Source organism: Hirundo rustica, chromosome Z (assembly GCF_015227805.2).
Source record: "Hirundo rustica isolate bHirRus1 chromosome Z, bHirRus1.pri.v3, whole genome shotgun sequence".
Classification (NCBI taxonomy): domain Eukaryota; kingdom Metazoa; phylum Chordata; class Aves; order Passeriformes; family Hirundinidae; genus Hirundo; species Hirundo rustica.
The window spans coordinates 33,458,160-33,481,843 of record NC_053488.1 but is presented as its reverse complement, the minus strand read 5'-3'; the positions used below and the strand labels follow the sequence as shown (position 1 = coordinate 33,481,843).

Below are 23,684 nucleotides of genomic sequence, written 5' to 3'. Positions count from 1 at the left end.
GCAGTAACTCAATGGAAATTTAAAACACTATTGCACATGTGACTGAAAGCACGACTTTGAAAGATGTGAAATTACAGAAAAGCTTGGAGCTGCTCAGTCTGAAGACTAATGATGTATTCAAATGCCACCAGTTAGTTATTTTGATACTGATCCTATAAGCAGAAGTGTCTTATTCCACAGTGTTTATCCTGTAACACCATACTGGCAAGAATCAGAGCTCCCAATAGCCAGCTTGTGTCCAGACATTTTACATCCTCATCAGCTTTCAAGGGGCTGTAATATACTGCTACGACAAAAGACATCGGCTTATAGACAGGTGAAGGGGGGGGGGGGGGGGGGGGGGGAAGTTTTCAAAATGCTGAGTCAAATACCAAGAAAGATAACAAAGGAGCAACTCCATGAAGCTTTATTAGTTTTCATATAAAATTACTTAGAGTCTTTAAAAATAATGTTAATTATTTTTAAAGCTATTAATGATTGTGCTTACACTTACAGGTTCTTTAAAATGACAGATCAGAGCTTAGATAAAATTTTGTATTGATATAGGCTATTACCAATGTAAACTACTCATCTAGTGCATAGAGAAATATATCCTACAAATGCCTAGACCAGTTTAACAAAAATTAAAATTTCCAAAGTAGTAAGGAAATCTGGTTTTAAGTTTAGTTGAATGGCCATCTACCTACTCTATGACTTTCATAAAGCTGCAACCATTTTATAATCTTTGATTCACTTCGGGGAAACTGCACAGTGAAGATCAGCCTTGTAATGGGCATGGCATATCTTTATTCTAGCAGATGACCATGCCTTCTGCGAGCCAAGGTTGCAGCACTTTATTTTAAATTTGCTTTGACCCTTTGTGAGTAGAGGTGGTTGTGAGGCTCTGAAGCCTTTGACCACGAGGGGGCTGTGTGAACACAATTTTTTGGCAACTTCTTGGCCCTTCCCTGGTTCAAAAGGGCAAATGCGGTTTTATGTACAATAAAATGTGACTTTGAAATAATTAACAAGGTTTTTCTTATCTCTCCCCTTTGACAGAAAACTCACCAAGTCATGGCTTAATTAGTCTCAGGATTTGTTTGTTTGTTTATTTATTTATTTTTAGTACAACCATAAATTACTCAAAATCTTCATTGGTCATGGTACTTGTATAAAAAGCCCAAAATCCTGATGAACGCAAATCCTTTTGAATCGTCGTTTAGAGCCTGAAACATGCCCTCAAAGATCAAACTAATGCCGATGAAATGTGGACACTGCAAACATGTCCATAAGCTGATACATATTATGCCCAATCAAGGTATTCGACAAATACCCAGAAAACAACCTTTTTTTTTTTTTTTTAAAAAAAAAAAAAACAAAAAACAAAAAACCAAAAAACAACACAAAAACCCAGAAACAGACATTGTGATTCATTATATCAGATTTTATGAAAATCTAGTTTCGATACTAGTACAGATAATTTACCCTTCTCTCTTCTGACAGGGATAGGAAACACATAAGTAACAAAGGTGCCAAAATACGGTAACAAGCATGGGAAGCTGGCAATTCCCGGGGACATGCCGTTCATTACAGCGAGCTTACTGTGAGTTCAGTCCATAGCAGATGCAGGAAAAATCAGGAGTGCAGACGGCTGCCTCCCATTTTCTCTCAATTTTTCTCAGCTCCTGCTAGGTCATGTGAGTGTCCAGCTACACCGAAAGGGAGCAAAATGTTCTATCTGTGTTTCATATCGCCTGGAAAGTTCTCCTCATGTTCACTTTTTAACGGTCTGGTCGTGTTTCAACCTCGTGTTTACACGGCGCCTAACGAGGGGAGCCGGTTCTGACCGCACTGGCGACCCTCAGGGCCTTCTCAGGCCGGACACGAGGGACAGCCGCGCTGGGCTGCCCGTCCCCGCAGGTGAAGCCTGACAGCCCGCAGCTACCTTCCCCCGCCCGAGCAGCCCGTGCGACGCGGGTCCGCCCTGCCACCCCCCGGCGCCGCCGGCGGGGCCCGCGCGGAGACCGGCGCTTCGAACCGGTAAGGGAGGGTTTCAGAGGGGACAGCGGGGAGCGACGCTCGGCGGCGCCGCGCCCGACTCCCGGGCCGACCGCCGGCGGCCGCGGGAGGGCGCGGAACGCCCCGCCCCGTGCCCCCGCGGGAGCGCGCCCGGCCGGCCGCCGCGTGCCTGTGCGCCCAGTCAGGGCCGCCGCGGCGGCTGCGCTTGCACGGCGCCGCCGGGGCAGGGTTTCGCTCGGTTTGGCTCCGTGTCACACACAGATGTGACTCTTGTCTGTTCCCTGCAAACGTACAACCGTGACGGCTCACCTCTTCCCGCCTCCCTCAACCCCCCACCCCTCCCTCTACAGGAAAAAAAAAAAAAAAAAAAAAAAAAAATCCCACCCTTTTACAAAATATCTCCTCAGATCCCACACCGAGCAGCAGCCGCCGCCGCCGCCGCAGAGTCCTGGGAGCTGATGGAGCAATGGGTGGGAAGCGGGAAACCGGCACCACGAGCAAAAACTTCGCCTAACTTTTCCCTTCCTTTCTAACGCTCTTCCCTCTTCCCCTCCGGCTCCTTACCCCCTCCTCTGGGCTACGCTCCATTTTCCGCCGTCTCTTTGCCCCCTCTCAGCCCTCCCTCCAGCTTTCTTTCGCATTGCCGCCTTCCCTCTCGCTCGCTCGCTCCAGCAGCGTCTGGAAGGAAGAGGAGAACAGCGGGAGGGACTGCAGCCGCTGGAGGAGCAGCGGGGCGGAGGACGGGAAGGCGAAAGGGGGCAGAGGAGGTAGAGGGGCGGCAGCCCCGCGCTGCGCTGCCGGCCGCCCTCGCCACAAAGTTGGCGGCGGTCGCTGGGTGTTTTTGACAGCTGGGCGCGGGCGGCCTCTGCCGCGGCCCCTGCCTGGCAGAGAAAGTTTGCGGGGGAGGGAGCAGGCAGAGGGAAGGAGAAACAGCATTTGGGTGGGTGTGGGGGTGTGTGTGTGGGTGTGTGTGTTAAAAAAAAAAAAAAACAAAACAAAAAAAAAACCAAAACCCTCTGCCTGCCTGCCTGCCGCCCTCGCCCCTGAGCGCGGGTTAGAAGGACGCAGCGCTGCCCTCTCGGACCCGCTCGCAGCCTCCCCCTGCCGCCTCCCCTTCCCCAGCCAAAGATCCCAACAACAACAAACCAACCTGTGGAGGCTCTGACCCGAACCTGGGTCCCTCCTCCTATCACTTCCAGCTCTCCGCTGAAAGCTCTTTCTTTCTCCCTGCTGCTCCGGCTGAACTTTGGGGGCTGAAGTTTTGAGAGAGTCAGAGAAAGAGAGTGGGGAGGGGTGGGAGGGAGGAGAGAAAGAGACTGTCGCTGCAGCTGCTGCTTTTCTTTTCCTTTCCTTTCCTTCTTTTTTTTCTTTTTTTTTTTCTTTTTTTTTGCTGTTTTTTTTTTTTTTTTTTTGTTTTGTGTGTGTGTGTGTGTTGGTTAGTGGTGCGGGATTTTGTTTGGTTTTGATTTTTCTTTCTTTCTTTTTTTTTCGGGGGGGTATTTGGGGGAAAGTATTTTTTTAAATCTCCATTTTTACTTCAAATCACCTGGGGGAGTGGGGGGGGGGGTGTGGGGGAAGGGAAGGAGAAAGGGAAGGGGAGAAGGAGAGACAGTGTAGTGCTGAGAGCCCAGAGGCAAAAGGAAGGGTGCAGGCACTGCCGCTGAGAGGAGATCGAGAGACAGGGGGTGCACTTGACAACCAGCATGCAGAGATGGTAAGAAGTTTCCAGCAGCCTTTCGTTTTCCTTCTAGCCTTTACTTTGGTTTGATTTGATTAATAAATTGTGCAGTAACACAAGCAGCCCTGCTTGCTCTCGGTGTGTTTCAGCCTTCAAAGAAACAAGCAGCCGGGCAAAGCGAAGTAGGGATATAATAAATAAATAAACCAGCTCTCTGCTGCGTGGATTGGGGGAAAAAAAAAAAGTCTAAGAGGTCGTGCTAAACTTTAAGTGAGTTTATGGTGTTGAAATGGGATGGCCACATGCTTTTTACCGCCTCCTTCCTTTCACTAAAGATGAGGAGCTAGGGTAAAAAAAGTGTTTGCGGATGGAGGGAGGGAGAGTGAAGGTGGAGTGGGGTTGAGTCGGACATACGGTGGTCTGATCTATTTTGGCCACCACCTTCTGCTCGGAAATGAGTACGGTTTGCTTTACACTTTGTAAAAGTAACCTTTTTGAGAGCGGGAAGGAGCTCTGTGTTCGCGTGTGAAACATCGCCTGCGGCAGGGAGACAGGAGTGTAAATCCACCTTCCCTCCGAAACTCTCTTGTTGTGCATGTGCTTTTAGTTTGCACCTCTCCAATCAGCGTTTGCTAACAGAGAGTTTGGAGAGTTGTGCTGATGCCCCAACTGTAAAGGAGAAGGTGGAGCCCCTCAAAAACCAACTTTGAACAAGTTTTTGCTGCTTATTTCATTTGCTGTGTACATGCACGTCTCCTTTACAGTAGAGGTTTTGCAAAGCAGGGTTTGGGCTTTTAATTTGAAAATTAGAAGTCGAAATGGCCAAGGACCTCATTTGACTGGAGTCCATTTTTCAGGGTTGTGATGTGAGGATAGGTTAAACAGCTTCGAAAGACAAGCTCATTTAAGCTGTGACTACACTTGACGTGCAGAATGATAACTATTCACGTTAACACATGGATCGACCTCAGCTGGTGGTGAACAGTGATCATCCCATATTCAATGAAGTAGGATGTTTCCAGTCGCTGTTAGACTACTGCTCTGCTTTCTGTCAGCTTTTGTCACCTCACTCCAGGGATGTTACAGAGCTGTCTTGTGTGCCTTGCATATACACATACATATCTACATGCACACACACAAGTGTGCATATATATCTATATCTCCTTATATATGTGTATGTTTCTGCATGCATACATGTATGCATGTATATACAGTAATCAAACTATAGATAGAGAATGTCTGTGTGAATGGAGTTTACGATGAAGGGTTTGCGTTTTTCCCTTCTCTCCCTAACATGACATGTCTTGTTTCAGTGATCAAAGCCACAATTGGAGTGTAGGAGATGCAACTGTCAAATGTAGACAACAAGGAAAAGAAAAAAGAAAAAAAAAGAAAAAAAAAAAAAAAAAAAAAAAAAAAAAGGGGAGGGGGGAAAAAACAGCATGTGCCCAGGACTGTGGTTACAGTAACACTGACAGAAATTAAAGTGGTTTTGAAAGCAGCATGCGATTTATGATGGTTCCCATTTACCCTAGAGTCAAGCTGTTGTAAAATTGATGCACAAAAGACATCATGTAGTAATCTGGTGTACCCAGGATTAAAGTAGCAACGAGCGTCTTTTTTGTGTGTCTGACAGTTAAAATGGTTTGAAGCTATTTTTTAAGTAGGAAATCAAAGCAAAATATTACTTATTTCTTTTCTTAATCTGTATGTTAGCATTAGATAGTAGTTGTTGAAATATTTTTAGTGAAAGTCAGTTTATATTTCTCACTATATTCCTTTTTCCCCTCTGTATTATAACCCATCTCTATAGAAAAATTATAAAATGGGTAGCATTTTTGTCACGGTTTCAGAGTACAAATGTTCACAGTTTAATTACTGAGTTCATTTCAGTTAGTAATATTTAATAAGCCTGATCAGCATATCTATGAAAGAATACCAAGTTCCTGCAAAAGTATGTAGAACTTTCCTTACGCTTAAAAATGGCAGCATTTTTTAATCTGAAATTTAATGGGGCATATGTGCTCTCTGATACACTAGTTTCATTTTAAACTGTCCAGTATTGATGAGCCAGCTAGCTCTATGTAAGTTCTGCTTTAAAATGCTAAAGCACATGAATTTTAAAAGTTGCTAAATATTTCAAATGAATCATCTTCACCTAATCCATATGTAGAAAAGTCCAAGTGTAAATTATAAACTATTTGTCATGAGCAAATTTTGAGTCTGCTTTTAAGACTTGAGATTGTGAGAGTGTTTCTTAAGCACACATCTCGCACGTGTAATAGAAAATCCCTGCCTTGGTACACTGTTTTGTAAAAAATACAATAGTGTGACATTTTAGGGGAAGAAATTTCTGGGAGCAGACCTATGCCTTTAATCATGTTACATTTTTATTTTTGAGGTGTTTGAGAAAGACAAGTATGCAACTGCAGTAAACGAAGAAACAAAAGCAGAGATGGCTATTGCTATATTAAAATGTAAATGTTACAGTTTGAATTTTCTAGTGAGTTTTTGAGTTCAGTCCTTTACATAACACTTTGTCCTAATCTTGCTTGCTGTCAGAGATGTTTCATGGTTGTGCAATTGCTGCAGTCAAGAATGCCAATTTGCATTCCAGGAGTGTCATTTGATTACTTTTATCTACACAGCTCGAAGATCAGCCCAGACCTCTCATTTCATCTTGCCATGTCACGAGTCAGTGCTGTGTCCTCTTTTCAAAAATCTGCCTGATTTAGACAAGAAAGAAAAGTACTTTCATGTTGCAGCCGCAGTCCCCTGCTAACTTGTCAGCAGCAGGATATGATTCACTTGGGCCCAGAAGAATGGTACAGAGATGAGGGTTAGGCGGTTCAATAAGCCTATGGACAGGTAGTGTGTGACATCCCAAGAGAGCTTAAGTTAATGAAGAACAGGTCTGCTTACAATTCTTCCTACTATGACCTGGTGCTGTCCCCACAGTTTTCTCATTTGATCTTTCCCAGCAAATTGATCTTTTCTAGTACTTTTTTGCCTTCCAAGTTAGTCCTTGTGGGACTGAAATTAGCAGAGCAACTTAAGTTGGATAATACAGCTGTTCAGAAAAGAAGAAATTGGACACTAGCTCATAGAGGGGGGAGGGGAAAGTAAGCTATTCTTTCTGTTGTTACTGAGAATTCCTTTTATTTTTAATACTACAGTTTTATTTTCAAAAACTTCACAATTACCGTATTATGTTGGAATTTTGCTTTCTCATTTAATAAAGTTTGTACTGATGGCATTAAATTGCACACTGCTTTAAATGTATATCATTTAAATAAAACAAACATGCTTGCAGCATAGACTGCAGGTTTACTTTGGTGTTTGTCAGTTGAACTTGCTTGTTAGAAAAGATTTGCTAGTCTGTAATGAGGCTTTTACAGTTGTTGTAAGACATTTTGAATATCAATTGCACATGCCAACTACATTATTTATAGCCTGCTAAATAACTGTAATTCTGTAGTATCCGATACCGAAATGCAGTGGAGATTAAACAATAAAAGCCATTACAAATGGTATGTGTAAATATTATGGTATGTGAAAATATAGTCAGCAAATTACCACTGGCATTACTAGTTTTCTGGAAAACCAGCATATGCCAACAAATTGACTTTCAATAACATTCTGTACTTAAAATCTGGGATCTAAAGGGGCTATATTATTATCTGTCAGGTTTCTTTACATGATTTTGCGCTTGGTAATTGGAAAGTGGAATGGAGGTGTGTTCGTATGTGTGTGTTTCAATACATACATAGCTAGGTTGTCAAACAATGTAAGATTTCAAACCAGAATTTGGTAAATAAAGTGTAAGTTAGAAATGATTAAGAGGGTCTTTAGTATGCTGCGCAAGAGTAAGCAGTATTTAACGTTCTGTATTTCATAGCAGATGTTCTCACATATAATCCACATCCTTCCAAGTTGTAGAATTAAAAACTACTGAATGGAAACAAGAACACATATTATGTAAGGGAAATACTGCTCTTTCTCTCTCAGTACTGTTTTTGAAAATGGAAAGGAACTGTAAAGAATCAGTGGTCAGTTAAGTTCCTCTGGAGACCTAGAGGGAGCTTCCGGATTTTATTAGATATGCCATAGGTAAGAAAAAGGGGGAAAATATTCTGAATAAGGAAGTGCTGGTTACTGCCTTTTTTCAGAGTCAAAGATCTAGAAATTAGACTTCGAGGTGGCTTTATTCTGTGTTATGTATCTGTGTATGTCAGTAGGATTTGTGGCTGACTACAGATCTTGTGAATTTCAAACAAAGCAGAAATGACCAACAGCAAAGCAATTACATTAAAACAAGTCCAAGTAAAACACTGGATTTTGTACAAACCCCAAATTTATTTTTCTTTTGTCTCAGAGATAGGCATTTCTGGCAGTGTCCCTTTCCCTTTTGCACTTTGGACACTGTCACTAGAATGTGAAGTCTTTTCATCGCTGAATGTTGTTTAATGAGAGTCCTGACTCTGTCTGCAGGTTTGCACAGAACTTTTTATTTAGTGATTTAATTTGATTTAAAGTCTACTATTAGTGTGTGTTAGGAAAAAAAATTTACGTCTGGAAATACAAAAGGTTCCTCATAAAATACAAAGCAAATAGAGTATATCTGTCATTTTGGAAATGTGTATCACTTCCTAATCTAGCCAGGAATTTGTACTTAATTTAGAAGAACAGCATTTAACATGGCTTAATAAAAAGCATCTGTCTGAACCTTGTATCTCTGTCAGTTTCATCCCACATAAATTCTTTCTAAATTTTCTAAAAATGCATTGATCATAATTGCAGCTTAGTATTTGTATGGCAGCTTTTATAAGTATGACTTTGGACAAACTTATTTACCTTTTCAGTAAATTATATAATCCAGTAAGATAAAGTACCAGATTTGTCTCCTTTATCTCTCACACAGTAGCTCTCATTACGTGCTGTCCTAGTAAAACCCTTTATTTGTTGATTATTAGAATCTTAGTACACTCAGGAGTTCTGCTGTAATTTAATGTGGTTGTTCAAAGAGGTTTTCTCATTTAGAATCTTCCCATTATACTCTCACCATATATTATAAATATGTATATTTTATACTCCAGATAGATATGTAAATACTTTTTATTCCAGGTAAATCAAGGATTTTGAGAGACAATTCTTTTCATCTGCAGCATCTATTTCAGTAATTCTCTCTTGAAATATTTTATGTAAAAAGAACTCACACAAATTCAGGTAATGATCAGATTTGCTTCTGATTTGTTACTTCAGAGAGTTCTTTCTGTTTCTTTAAAATTTTTTAATGTCCTACCATGTATGTAAATCACGTTTTTGTAGAAAACTGTAAAAAGAGAAGTTTTAAAACCACGCTGGGCTTTGCAATTATTTTTTCATTATGAAAACCAGAATGTTCATAATGCTAATCTGTAAGTCACAAGCCAAGTGAAATCAAAACGCCGTAAGCTAACCACTAAAAAGTTTTTAAGTCACCATGGTCTGGTGCACTGTCTGGAAGTTCAGCTATGTTTTTGCAGAGTATTGCAGTTGGTTAGGTCTACCATTCTGCTGCATATAAAACTGTAAAAGCTACGCCTGTTAGAAAATCCTTATCTATGGGAAGTTTTAAAGGGTATGCAAAGCATATTATTAACTGTTATCAGCTGTAAATGAAGCTGGGTATATGTACACCACCCGTCATGCTGTCAGCTGGAATCACACTGATTTAGTGTTGTAACTTTATTGTATTTGTCAAATATGTATTATTTTGGAACTTCTGCTTTGTGCTCTTAGTCAATGCTCTTTACTGTTGAATACAAAGATGTAACAGCAAACAAAAAATATTTTTCCTTTTTTGTGACCTGACGTGCCAAAGTGCCCCATGCTGAAATTTCTTTTCAGTATCTTTTTTTTTTCTTCCAAAGCCAGACATGTACCCAGACACAAAAGCCTCTGTGTATAGCAAGCTGTTTTAAATATTGTGACTCGACGATGTGCTGTCCTTTCTCGGCTTGAGCCAAGGATCTCTGCTCAGTGTCTGTGGATTACCAAGTTCCTTCTTTATTGTACCTCTTGTCAGCTATTCCTATTCATTTAACCTTTCATTAGTGTCTGTGCAGCTTCATTGTCTGGAAAGGCAAGGAGAAACCTAAAGGCCTACTGTCACAGTTATTAGATTTCTCAGTTACATCCCAGCAACCATAAAGGAGTAAGAGTCAACACTATTGTCATGCATGCTGCTATCCTGGGGTGCAACTCTGCTGTGCATGTCAAGGACATGTGCCACATGTTGATAATGCATCCCGGAGATAAATGCACAACATGGGGGATAAACCAAGGCTGGCACTAATGAGCTTTGTAGGAGTTATTGCAAAGACAAACAGTTGTAAAGGAATTTCTCTTAAAACGGTGAAAAGTTGGATTTGCACTATCTGTTGCCAAGGCTTGTTTGCAAGGTACTTGTCAATCCTGTTAGTTTCATTTAAGTGCCATTTACGAAGAAAAAATATTTTCTATGACTTAGAAATGTGTTGCTTGACACATTTTAGACTGCCAGGCTAAATTGTACTTTAAATTGTCCTCAATAATAGACTTTATGACTATCGTTTCTTGGTTTTGGATCAAAACCTGCAAATCTTTCAAATTACTTGAAAAAACAAATTGCAAATACTAATTGCAATACATTTTGAAATATTCCTCTTAGTAAAGCTCAAAACTTCACCCTTGATCTTGTAAAAACATTGTCATGGTCTTTTCTGAGGCATAGATTTGGCTGAGAATATCTAGGTGCATCTAAGTAGTTTATTCTACATTTGTTACCTAAAGAGCCAAAATTAATAGCTGTGACACAACTTCCTCATTCTACTGAGGCATGCCATCCGTGTAATCCTGTGCCATATTCACAAACATTTTCATTCTGACATTTCTTGAAGCCCATCTTATCCTGTTAACCTGATCTAACTGAACTCTGAGCACTTTAGATAATAGTAAAAAATACATGCTTATTCCTCACTTCCCTACATTTGACCTTTTAGAATGCATTTTAGTTACATTTTTATCAGTAGCATTTTAATTATGTGATGTATAACTTCATATGTCTTTCATAAGGAGATTTTGACCAAAACAAGCCTATATATTTATAGTTCAATTACAATTTTAATAATTCTTTTTAGTACTGTGTAGAAAATTAGGCTCTCATATTGCTCTTATTCACTGCAAGGTTGGAAGTGGGAGTAAAGCCACTGAAACCAGAGGAGTTAAAGTTTCATGAAACTGTTGAATAAAGTCTAGTCACATCCTTTGCACTTTACATAGCATGTTAAGAGTATTTTGAAGATTATAAATGTAGTGGGCTACAGGAAAATTTTTTAAAACTTCCTTATTTCAGATAAACATTTGAGATTAACATAATCTGAAATTATGAGAATTCGTACTTTATTAATAGGAATTCTGTGCTTTTCTTTATATTTTTGATATTAAAGAAGTAAAGCTTGATTGCACCTTTTGCTTTAGTTCAGAACATAGAATTCAGAGTGACCAGCAGTATGATAGTTGATTGTAAGAACAAGTGCATCCAAAGAAAAATGTGTTTAAGAGAAAATTCAGTAAAAGTAAGCTTATTATTTTTTTTTGTTTGAACTCTGGAGACAGTTGTAATGCTGATATTTAATTCCACTTTCCTGAAATTAGAAGAGAAGCTTTTTTATTTTGTGATTGGAATTAGACAAATATTTAATGGAAAAAAAAATCTTCAGACATGATCGGGAACAAATGTAAAAGTGCTCTTAATTTAAAATATCCTTTCATTACTAGACTGATTTTAGCTTTGATGAGTCTAAAACTTACTACATGGTTTCCAAATCAAAGATGAAAGGGCCAGTTAGGAATCAAATAAATTTTCCTGTAGAAATGTAGCATTTGACATTTAGAAAGATGTGCTCAGCATGATGAACCACTTCCCTTTACTGTAACTAGCCTGGTGGCTTTTTTTACAATAAAACTACTTTGAAATTGAATTCAAGTGTAATAAATTTAAGGGAAATTAATTTGGAACTCCTGATTAGTGCCATTTTTGATCTAAGGGAAATATTTTCCTGATTTTTTTTTTTTTTTCGTCCTTTATTGTCAAGACATTTAAAATTTCATTGCTATGTAATTATTATTGTAGTTGTTTTGATAGACTCTTACTGGCCTAACTCCATTGACTTTGTTGTGGCAGTATGCCAATTTTATTAAAGAAGGCTTTTGTTATTCATCTCACTGTGCTGTTGCAGGTATATTCCTAATACTAATCAAATGGGCATATACCTGTCTGTTTGAAAAGTTATTATGTACAGTACTGTATACTACAGTATATGCACTTGAGCAGGTTTTTTATACTGTTCTGATGCCAATTATAGGCTTCTAAAAATCTAGTGATAATACTTAGCTCTCCAGAATGAGATTCTATACAGAATCCTAGTGTGAATTTTGGAAAGTGTTTTGCTGTTCTGATAGAGATGCTAAGAATTAGAAAAAAATTAGCAAGTACTACATAAGTGAAAGTGCAAACTTTCAACTTTTGTGCTAGACTATGGCTGTATTTTGGTTAGCAACTGTATTTTGAGCAAGTTTTTGAAGATACCTTGTTTCTGATATCCCATGAAATATGCCTGATCAAAATAAATCATTCTGCAAACCAGTTGGCTAAGTGATTATATAAGCAATGTGGAGAGGCTGAGTAATTGATGTTTTTCAGTACACAAACTGGCATTAAGATTTTCCTTTCACTTTGGTGGAAATACTAAAAAGCAATGTGTAAAATCATGTAAGTTATGTAACTAAAAGCTTGTAAGTGAATTTAAGTCTAAGCTAATCTAATTCACATGGTAAGACAGAAGGAAAGTGAAGTAGAAGAAGGAAGCAATAGCAGAAAAGTGATGTGTGATTTAAAGGTTTCTATTCCTTTACTTAAACTATGCTTATTTCTTAACTTTTGCTCTTGGAATGTAGGTTACAATCTTCTCTGTTTCCTCTGATCTACATGTAACTTTTACTAGTTTGTGTATCAGTTTTTATTTTATTTGTCAGCTGGTATATTTAAAGGATTTATGATATCAGATGATTTTTCATAAGCAAGAATTTCTTCAATTCCTGAGCAGACACTTTTGCAATGATGGGATCAGTATGCCAATCACAGGGATGGGGGTGATCTACTGATTCTTTGTGGTTTGGCTTGGGAGTCAGAAAATGGGAAGAAACTATTCACTGTCCTGTGTAGATTGATGAACAACCTTTGTGAATACTCTAGTAGTAGTCTTTTAAAAATAAGAGGTGAATAATAGGTTCTGTGATGCTGGTGACAGCAGGGAAGGAGGTGAGTGAGACTGAGTATAATGCTGGAAGAATCTGACAGGCTTCTGTCTCTAGTCACTAGCAGCAGGACAAGAGGCTTGCCTTTTTCCAACTGTGCACAACTTTCCTGTTCTCTCATGTTACTTGCATGTGGAATTTCATGGTCCTTTTCCTGCTAAACGATTCACAGGCGTAGGAAGTATGGTGGGATGAGTTTGGTGTAATTTATGAGTTCCATGCAGTATTTGGAAGCCTCTAGGCTCTACAGAGGATTTGGGAGTGTTAGATAAACCTGTGGAGCACAAAGGCAGTTACTGTCTTCCCGTTGTCAAACATGGAAGGTCAAAAAAAAATCACTCTTCTCATGTAGCAGTTGCCACACTCATGAAGAATCTAATTACAGTAGATCAAACAGTTGCAAGAGAGAAACTCTCTGAATAGAAGGGTGAAGAGAGATACTCTTGTCCTCACCTTTATAGAGTTAAGCCTCAAGGATGTGAGGGATACAACTATTCACCTTCAGACTTCAGTCTTATTCTGTCAGTTTTTAGGATAGTTTTTGCTTGTGTTGTCATAAGTTTATAACAAAGGAGCACAAATTTATCTCATAACAAGCAAAATCATAAAATCATAGAATAGTTTGTGTTGGAAGGATCCCTGAAGATTGTCTAGTTCTAACTACGCCCCCCCCCACCATGGGCAGGTACACACTTTTCACTAGACCAGTTTGCTCAAAGCCCCATCCAGCCTGGACTTGAAGTCTTTCAGGGGTAGGACATCCACAAATTGCCTGGACAAGCTGTTCCAGTGCCTCAGCAGTCTCACAGTAAGGAATTTATACTTAATACCTAATCTAAACCTGCCCCCTTTCAGTTAGAAGCCATTCCCCTAACATTTCTATGTAAAAAGTCTCTCTTTGTTGTAAGCTCCCCTCAGGTACTGGAAGGCCTAGTAGGTCAATTAGGTCACCCCAAAGCCTTCTCTTCCCCAGGCTGAACTATCCTAATTTTATCAGCCTATCCTCATGGGAGAGATGCTCCATCCCTATATTGAACTTGTCATCCCTCCTCTGGACTCTCTCCATCAGTTCCATGTCCATGTCCTGTTCTGGCCACCCCAGAGCTGGATGCAGCACTGCAGGTGGGGTCTCACCAGAGCAAAGCAAAGGGGCAGAATTCCCTCTCTCACCCTGGCCACGCTGCTTTGGATGCAGCCCAGGATACAGTTGGTTTCTTGGAATGCAAGCTCACATTGCCAGTTCATATTCAGCTTTTCATTTATGTAAGCCCCCAAAGTCACTCTCCTCAAGGCTGCTCTCTTTCCTTAATTGCCCAGCCTGTGTTGGTACCCCGGCTTGCCCTTACCCAGGGCTGTGGGAGTTCTTTACAGAGATCCAGACAACCATCGATGGCAAAAGGCACAGAGCCTGCCCTCTGTCCGTGAGGATATCATGGCTTTATTCTGGGGTCCTGCCCCCGTCAGCTGGAGCTCCTTTAGCTCCTTCCCCATCCCCTCCTGTGCCGGAGAGCGTGAGGCCCTGGCTGTTGTGGGGCTTTTTCCCGGGGGGGACGGGCCTAGAGGCAGGGACAAGCCACCACCCGATCAGGGACAAGGTAGGAGTGGAACAGAGCTGGGTTACATTCCAGTGTGGGAGGATGGGCAGGGCCAAGCAGGGACAAACCACGTGATACAGTTTCCAAGGGGAACAGGGGATACAATAGAAAAACATTACAAAACCCAATATAAAAATGAAACACAATATAAACCCAATTAATGCCCTACAACATTTCCCTCTTTCTTATAAAATTGAGGAGGAGGAAGGCTCAGTCCATGGGAGATGTTCAGAGTTCGGACCTTGAGTACCTTTAAAGTTGCGGAAGAAAAAAAATGACATCTAGTGCAAACAAACTGTCCAGAAAAACAGTTAAGGTGTAATTAGGAGAGGGTTCAGCGCTTTCTCCTCATCCAGGCAGCACTGGCCGCTTGTGGGGCCTCTGCAGGGGGTTTTGCAGTTTTAGGGATGAAAGGTTTCACCCACTTGGCTGGCACCCCCTTGAGATCTGGGGGAGTGAACACATAGGCGTACCCACGACTCCAGGTGACCTGATCATGAGGACTTTTTGTTTCTCTGGTCGCTGGATCCTTTACTATCACATCTGGTGACTTGCTGAAAGGCAGAACTGGTTAAAGCAGGATTAGTTAATTCAACATTTACATTTTCCAGTTTTTTCTCCCCCCTTCTCGGACTTGCCCCATTTATGTCAGCACGCTGGGCAAGCCGGTGCTCAGCTTTTAGTTTTTTGAAAAATTCCTTTTGAGCCCCCAAGACCCCCCATCCCATTGTCCTGAAAGTCCAGAAATTGTCTCTATAAAGGGCATTGAGATGCCCAATGTCCAGCCTGATCACACAGGAGACGTGTTGTTCTTCACTTGGGTGGTTGTCGTGGCACAGTCACAGGAGGCACAGTGTCTGCAGCAGCAGCCTTTTGTGGTGGCTTGACTCTGGAACTGTGGCTTTGGTGACCTGTCATGAAGGGAACCTTCTTGGCACACACCTGGAGCATGCCATCTAAGGTTGGAGCCAGATCCATGGGCAGGCTGAGGATAGCTGCCTTGCGCTGTTCATTTTCATCATCCAGAGCCATCTCCTCCAGGACCTGTTCCTGGGCTCCTTCTTTCTTAACCTGTAACTCGATAGCACTGGTTAATTGCTCCACAAATGCTACAAAAGGTTCTGATGGAAGCAAAGGAATTTCCTGAGCTTGCTTGAGAGCTGAGACCCATTCACTATCACCACATAGATGTTCCAATAGAATTGGGAAATTATTATTCTCAACAGCTGTTTCAGGATTTTGCCAAAGCTCCGGAAGTAAATCTCTTTGGAGGCCAAAGGGAACTATAGGATTCCCTGCTAAATTTGCTTTTAAATGGTTGCAAAAATATTCACTTTCATATCTAAAACTGATCTGAGCTTTGCATAAATCCTGAATCGCTTGTGGGGGGAAGGGATCCCAATAACCATGGACAACACCCCCTCTTTTTGACTGTCGATATGTGAAAGGGGTGGCAGAAAATCCAGGATCACTTCCTGCTTCCGGGTTCCTGGCTCCCCCAACTCCCCTCCGGGGCATGGGAACCGGGACTGTGGGCAGGGAAACCGTGGGAACCAGCGACAGGGAGGGGCTGGAGGGTTGAGTCACACGGGGAGGAGTCGGAGGGCGGAGGTTTGAGGGTAGGGGGCAGAGTCAGAGGAGAGGGCAGTGCCAGGGGCGGCACCAAAGGGAAGGAGGGGTCTGGGGAGAGGAAGGGATTGCAAAAGGGATTGCGGGAAGGAGGGACAGACAAAGAGAGAGGCTCCTCGTGACTCGAGAGCACATGGCTTTGGCCATTTTGAACAAAGGAGTCCCCTCCATCTTGTGAACCCCCCCACAGAACTGAGACCAGCCTGGGGATCACTGAGATGGGGCTTTTGAGCACCCGACCTGTCTGCAAAAGTACAAACTGGGGAGAATCCACAAAGAACTGGGGTTTTTTTCCTTTTCATTTTGCTTTTGCAATGCAAACTTAATTTTTAAGCTGTTAGAAACAAAATTTGCATTTCCTTTATTATTAGAGGAGCCAGATTCAGCTATTTTATTTGCAACAGCCTCTTAAATTCCAGGAAGCTTATTTGCTCTAATGATACATGTGGAAACTGAGAAAACAACCACTGAATTAATTTTTTCAACTGTTTCTTTGAGCAATGGGTCTCCCCATCATCCAAGGCACTTAAAATTTGATTACAGACTCTTTTTGAGACACAGACAGTCTTGCACCCATTTTTGGCTCAGATTTTAAATTTCTGTGTCCCCTTTAATTGTGACTGGACAACTGAAAGGAAAAAGACCTTGCTGGAGAGGGAAAAAAAGAAGGGGAAACAGTTACCTTTTCCACCCACACACAGCAAAATGTGCTATTAAAGCACCCTGAAGGTTTACTCTGAAAGCAAAAACCTTCCCCCAAAGGAAAAAACCCTTTTCCCTGAGGAACAAGAACCTTCTCTGATTAAGATTTTTCCTTAGATAATACTCACCAAAAATCCAGCGTTCAGACTAATCCTTCCTTTCTTTCCCAGTCACTCCTTTTTCCTGAGACTTACTCTTTTGGTGCAAAAAGAGCTTCCAGTCTCTGTTCGCAGGGTCAGCTTTCCACGAACATGTGGTCACCTCCCCTGGGAGCAGCCTGTTGTTCAGGGGGGCTTCTTTTCAGCACTCCGATGGGTTTTTTAAGTCCAAAGGAGAAAACTACAGCCCTGGCCTGTGGAATCCTGTGTTTCGGAGACTCCACAGCGAAAGCCAAGCCTGATGGGTCTGTGTCTCTGCGTGAGTGGGCTGCATTTCAGAACTCATGTGCCTGTGTGAGATTCCTCAGCTACATGCTCCACGCATGGTTCTTCCAGCTTTCTGGGAGCCCCTTGTCACTTTGAGATGCATGTTTAGGCACCAGACAGGGCTTTGGGCTTGATGTACTCATGACATTGCCATGGACCCACTCCTTGAGCTTGTCCAGGACCCTCTGGATGGCATCTTGGCAATCACACCACTCAGCTTGGTGTCATCTTCAAATTTGCTGATGATGCACTCGATTCCCCTGTGTGTGCCATTGACTGAAGTCATTGATTTAATGACTGAAGGCATTAAATAACACTGATCCCAGTACAGTCTCTTGAGGGACACCACTTGTCACTGGTGTTCATTGGGATGCTGAGCTATTCACCACTACCCTCTGAATGCAGTTATCCACCTTGTTCACCTTATCCACCTTATCCACCAATCAGACCATCCACCACATCCATATCTTCAATTTAGAGAAAAGGATATTGTGGGAAATAATGTTAGAGACCTTATATGAAGTCCAGATAAATCACATCCATAGACCTTCCCTTGTCCACTGATGTAGTCGCTCATCATCAAAGGCCACTGGGTCAGGCAAGATTTTCTCTTAATGGAGGGTAATGAAGGTTATCTTGAATCACCTCCCTGACCTCCATGTGCCTTAGCAGAGCTTTCGGAAAGGAGCTGTTCCATGATCTTCCCAGGAAGAGACAGACAATGACAAGTCAGGTACTGCCAGGGTCCTTCTTTCTGGCCTTTTCAACATGGGTTCAATGTTTCCCCCTTTCCAGTCACCTGATATGGACTGCCATGACTTTTCAAATATCATGAAGGGTAGCTTGGCAACTACATCAGTCAATTTCCTCATGACCATGGGATGCATCTCATCAGGTCCCATAAAATTATGGTAAATGAATACACAGTGCCTCCTTATAAACTCATTAACATATAAATATACACAAAAATACATACCTATACTCATCTACATTGTATGCATGCAGTACATACATACATGCATTCAGATATTCCTCCTGGACTCAGCCATAGAAGGCACATCTGGAGCTCTGCATCTGGTTCTTGGATCCTCAGTGCAAGAGAGACATGGTGCTAATGGAGCAGGTCCATCAGAGGGTGATAAAGATGACTGGACCATCTGTTTATCAGGAAAGGCTGAGAGAGCTGGGCCTGTTTGGCCTTGAGACAACTGAGTGGGGACCTCATCAATGCATACAAGTGTTTGAAGAGAGGGTGTCAAAATTATGGATCCAGGCTCTGCTCAGTGCTGCCGAGGAATAGGACGACGGGGAATAGACAGAAACTGAGGCACAGGAAGTTCCACCTGAACATGAGAAAGGAATTCTTTACTGTGCAGTAACCAAGCGCTGACACAGATTGCCCATCAGTGTTGTGGAGTCTCCCAGCTGGACGTAATTTCAGAACCATTGGGATGCAATTCTGTGCCATGTACTCTGAGATGACCATGCTTGAGCAGGCAGGTTAGAGCAGATGACCTCTTTGGTGGTCCCTTCCACCTTACCAATCAATTTTGTGATTCAGCTATACATACATATTAATATATACAAATGCATAATGGTTTTTTTGGACTGGAATTTTTGCTACCAGGAAAGCTTTTTGAGTAGTTCTGGTTCTTTAGTAAAAGTGATATACATCAATTCTAAAAATTATCTGTGAAAATTACTGCATTGTTGAAAGAGAAACCAAATATCCCTTTAATCATAGGAGTACATTTTGCAAACACCGATCTCTGGAGTTTTGCATTTCTTATTTTATTTTCATTATTCTCCAGCCTTCTTATCTGTTCTGTATATTATAAACCTTCTTTCTCAACATTCTCATACAGTGCACTGTTTCCTTTGGGATACAGAGTTATCTTATTCTGTGATTTGAATAGGTTTCCATAGTCATTACTTAAACCGAAGCCACTACTGTGATCCTGTGTCTTACTGTATTATATTATATAATATTGTATATCATATAGTGTGTCTATCATTATCATAGTATAATGATGATAATGAGACCTGCTAACAACCAAGCCTCTGATATCTCTCTAATTCTGTGAAGGGCCAGCTCTTGTTTATTTTTGTCTTGAAAGCAGTATTGAATGGGATTTGTAGAAGAATCCTTGTAGATTTTTGCCTAATTTCAGGATCTCCTCTCCTTTAAGAAGTTTGTTGACTTCCATTTATGATGGCAACATTTCATAAAAAGGGTAACATTATGCCTTTTTTAATACATTATAAAAGAAGAATAACAAAAAAACTGGTCTGGCATTACATTGGCTTGCAAAAGAAGATCCTAATTAATTTTGTCTTGGGTTCTATTGCTGTTATAAATGTACGTTGAAATACACTGTGATTGTATTGTCATGGGAACAATATGCTGCATGTTTGGTTAGCTTTTGTTATGTTATAGAAAGTTTCTCTGTATTTTCTGTGAAAAAGCTTTAGGACTGAAAATTTCAGGAACTTGCTGTTCCTAGTAAGATAGTCTTGGGAAAATATATTTGTAACTGAAACTACACATAAAATAATGGGAAATATCAGGTGTTGACAAGATGCAGTGCCACAGTGGGAAAAAGTATAGAGGTTAGTAAGTTATGTGATGGGTAATGGAAGCTCAGCTGAAATTAAGCCATGCTACTTAACAGATAACTTCTTTTACTACCATTCCTGTAATTGCACTATTGCCAGTCACGGCGATAGGTATGCAAATGGACCCAGGAGTTTTCGAACTCGATTTCAGGCAAGGTAGAAGCTGGTGACTTTTGGGTTTTAGATAATTTAAGTGGAAGTACTGGGTGTTCTCTTGGATATAGTGTTCTGTTTGTGCTACACTGATTGTTGGCCTTCAGTACTTAAAAATCTCTCTTATCTAGCTTGTTGAAATGTTCTCCCAAAATTTCAAGAATATATGTTACAAAATTGAATTGTAGACCTAAGTGAGGTATCATTCTAGGACCTTAAAGGTCTAGGACTCATAAAGAAATAGGGCATGTATTTTGACAGTTCAGGAGTGAACAAACTTCACCTGGTGTTATTTAGAGTGAACTGATGGGGCAGATCCCCCCTCTGCAAGGCAGTCAGTACCAGATCTCACACTGAAAAAGACTTTTGCCTTTCTAAGTTCCTGGTTCTTGTGAATAAACCTACAGAAGACTGCTACTACAAGGTAACCTTTTGTAAGAAGTGAAAGCTTGTTAGCTGATTTGTACTATCCTGATTATATGTTGTTTACCTCACTTTCAGTGCTGGTAAGTCTTTGTGACATGTGCTACAAGCTAGTTCATACACTGTGGCTAGTCCCTCTCCCAGAGCCCTGGCTAGCTTGAGAGACAAACCACAGTTGGAAGGATTTTTCCTCAGGGCCCCAAAGATCCCAGAGCGGCTGTGAATCTTTTCCTTTAGAGAGAACAGGCCCCCATCAATAGCAAAGGAAGGTCTGCACTTGGTCTGGGGGGAATCAGGGCTTTATTCAGTCTTTCTCCTGTGGTCCTGCCCCACCTGGGTCAGGAGCCCTGTCCCTGTCCCCCAGCCAAGAAGCATTTCCACGTGCTTATCCTGGCTTTTATCCAGGGGAAGGGGCTAAAGGCAAGGATAAGCCACTACCCAATCAGGGATAAGGTGGGAGTGGAACAGAGTTGGATTGCATTCTAGAGTGGGAGAATGGGCAGGGAAAAGGGGCAGGGACAAACCTTGGGATGATACATTTTCCAGGGGAACAGGGGAGTACAGAAGCCATTACAAAACAAAAATATAAAAATGAAATACAATATAAACCCAAATAATACACCACAACAATACACCCTGAGTGTATCCTGATCACCTGACTTTTTTTTTTCTTTTTTTTTTCTTTTCTTTTCTTTTTTTTTTTATGTAATTGTTTTCTAATAGTTCATGGGTATTTGGCCTTTGGCTTTCATGAGTTTAGTGTCCAGTCATAGTTATGAGAGTTGGAAAACAGCAGGGCCATGGTATTAGCACTGTGTTCTGAAGGGGTCATGGTAGCTTGAATCATGGTATATTTTCAAGGGGCTTTCTTCATGCCATGCTAAAGACAGGTACTCTATAAATAGTACCTGAGTATTACCATGCTAATTATTCAAAACCTCATAAAACTGAGGGAAAAACATTGTTTGGAACAGACGTACAGTAATCCTTCTAGTGTGGTAACTTGTAAGAACTGAAATAGGGGAGCAATTTTATTGTAACTGATAGCTGCAGAGTTAAAAACCCCTCAGCTGAATCCATGTCATTAAATGTATGGTCTGCATAATATTGCTATCTGTAGCGTGCATACATATGTTGATTGTGTAGAAACAAAATGTGGATAAGAATGTATTTCTGTCATATACTGTAATATTTGAAAAAATCTCTCTTAAATAGAGCAAAATCTATGAATGCACTTCACAGTCACAGAATACTGGGTTGTAAGGAACCTCACAGATGCGTCTTTCACAGATCCAGCCTTTCACAGATACAACCAAGTGGTCCAGACTTTCTTAGCAAACACTTGGTCTGGTTTATTAGTGCAATTCTTTATGTCATTATGTCATTTTCTGAGATGCACTGTAGCTCTGGACTGCACTGAATTTTAGTATCTTTGTATTTATTCATACTATCATTATGCTATTACTTACTTATAGCACTTGAAGTGCGCCAGTGCAGGATCAATGCCCACAAAGTACGCAAAATAAAGTCTTTCTCTTGAGATGAAGCTAGTTTTCGAAAACCATTGTTTGTAAGACTGAGAAGTAAAAGTCTAGTTGCTGAGGCAGACACAATTTCAAGATGGCTAACAAAAGTTGATACTCTTGGGTGTACCTACATACTGCTAATTTTGTTTTCAGCTTCCTCAAAATTAGCTTATTTTCCTTCTTGTTATATTACTGAGCTAACTGTGCTGAATGTGGCCCACCCAGCTACTATGCAGGTTGTTAAGTAAACTGATTCTAGGCTGATGTGAAAATACTTGTTTTAACTGGTTTTAACTGAGGAAGACTTGTATAGTTTAATCTTAAGTGCTGTATTAGACCTATTACCACAGCTGTTCAACAAACAAACATTTAACTCTTTCAGCTTCAGAAGGAATAGGCAACTGATACTGTGCTCTTCACATCTTTGAAAGATTTATTCTTTCCTCATATGAGCATAATGTGTGACATCACAGGCACACTGTTTCCAAGTATTCAGCAAGGGCTGGGGTTTTTTGTTAAGTATCTGAAGCAGGGAAAAGAGAGTTATTGTCAGATTTTATTTAGATAGGACATGGTATATGCTGACAAAAGAAATATATCTGCCAACAGTGCTGCATCAGCTCTCTAAGTAATGTTAATCTAAGAGTATGGAGGTAGTATTACTACATTCATTTTAAAAAGACAGTGTTTTTTTCCTCAAAGTTTGACTAAGGGTGTGAAATTTAAGATGTAGTGCACTTATGTTCTTTAAAGTAGTTACCAGAATTGAATATCTGGTTTGTTTGTGTATTGAGAATATGTAAGCTATTTTCTAAATATCGTAAAAGACTTAAAAATTACTACTATGTCTTATGCAAATATTAGCTTAATTTCAGTCTGGAAAAACCTATAAATTATGATTTAGCTTAAGGTGTACTTTCCAAGATACCTGCATCGATAATTTACAGGCTTTGTTTCCTGTTACAAAGACTGTAATCATGGGCATCCTGTTCAAAAAATGACCTTTAAAATGCTTGTCTATATGGAACATGGCAGAGCAAGAGGACCCTTTCAAACATCTGAGGAAAGCTTATTTAAACTAGCTGAAGTCTAATTCTTCTGTAGAATTAAACAAGACATCCATAAGGCTAATCCATATAGACATTGCCATTATATCTCATTTGGTGTCTTGTTGGTTACTTAAATGAAAACATTTAGAAACTAGATACCTAATTGAACTTCTCAGAGCTTATTCAGAAGTTAGTGCTAAAGGCCCTTCCAGAAACTGCTGCTTGAAATCATGTTGATGATATGTCTTTGACAATAATGTCCTTTTTCCTTTTTTCTTTTTCTTTTTTCTTTTTTATTTTTTTTCCTTTTCCCTTTTCTTTTTCTTTTTTCTTTTTTCCTTTTTTTTTTCTTTTTGCTTTTTTCTTTTTTTTGCTTTTTCCTTTTCTTTTTATTTTTTCTTATTCTTTTTTTCTTTTTCTTCCTTCTCCTTCTCCTTCTCCTTCTCCTTCTCCTTCTCCTTCTCCTTCTCCTTCTCCTTCTCCTTCTCCTTCTCCTTCTCTTCTTTTCTCTTCTCTCTTTTCTTATGCCAAGTACTACTTGTATAATCTTT

At 40.6% G+C, this 23,684-nt stretch overlaps 1 protein-coding gene across 1 annotated transcript in view; it reads left to right on the top strand.

The window, feature by feature from the left end:
* The first annotated feature begins 2,435 nt into the window (after positions 1-2,435).
* Positions 2,436-23,684, top strand: part of BNC2 (basonuclin zinc finger protein 2) — a 232,223-nt gene continuing 210,974 nt past the window's right edge. The window contains exon 1 of the mRNA XM_058424140.1: positions 2,436-2,468. Within this exon, the coding sequence (XP_058280123.1) occupies positions 2,457-2,468 (12 nt within the window). The 5' untranslated portion in view covers positions 2,436-2,456. The remainder of the gene's footprint in view (positions 2,469-23,684) is intronic.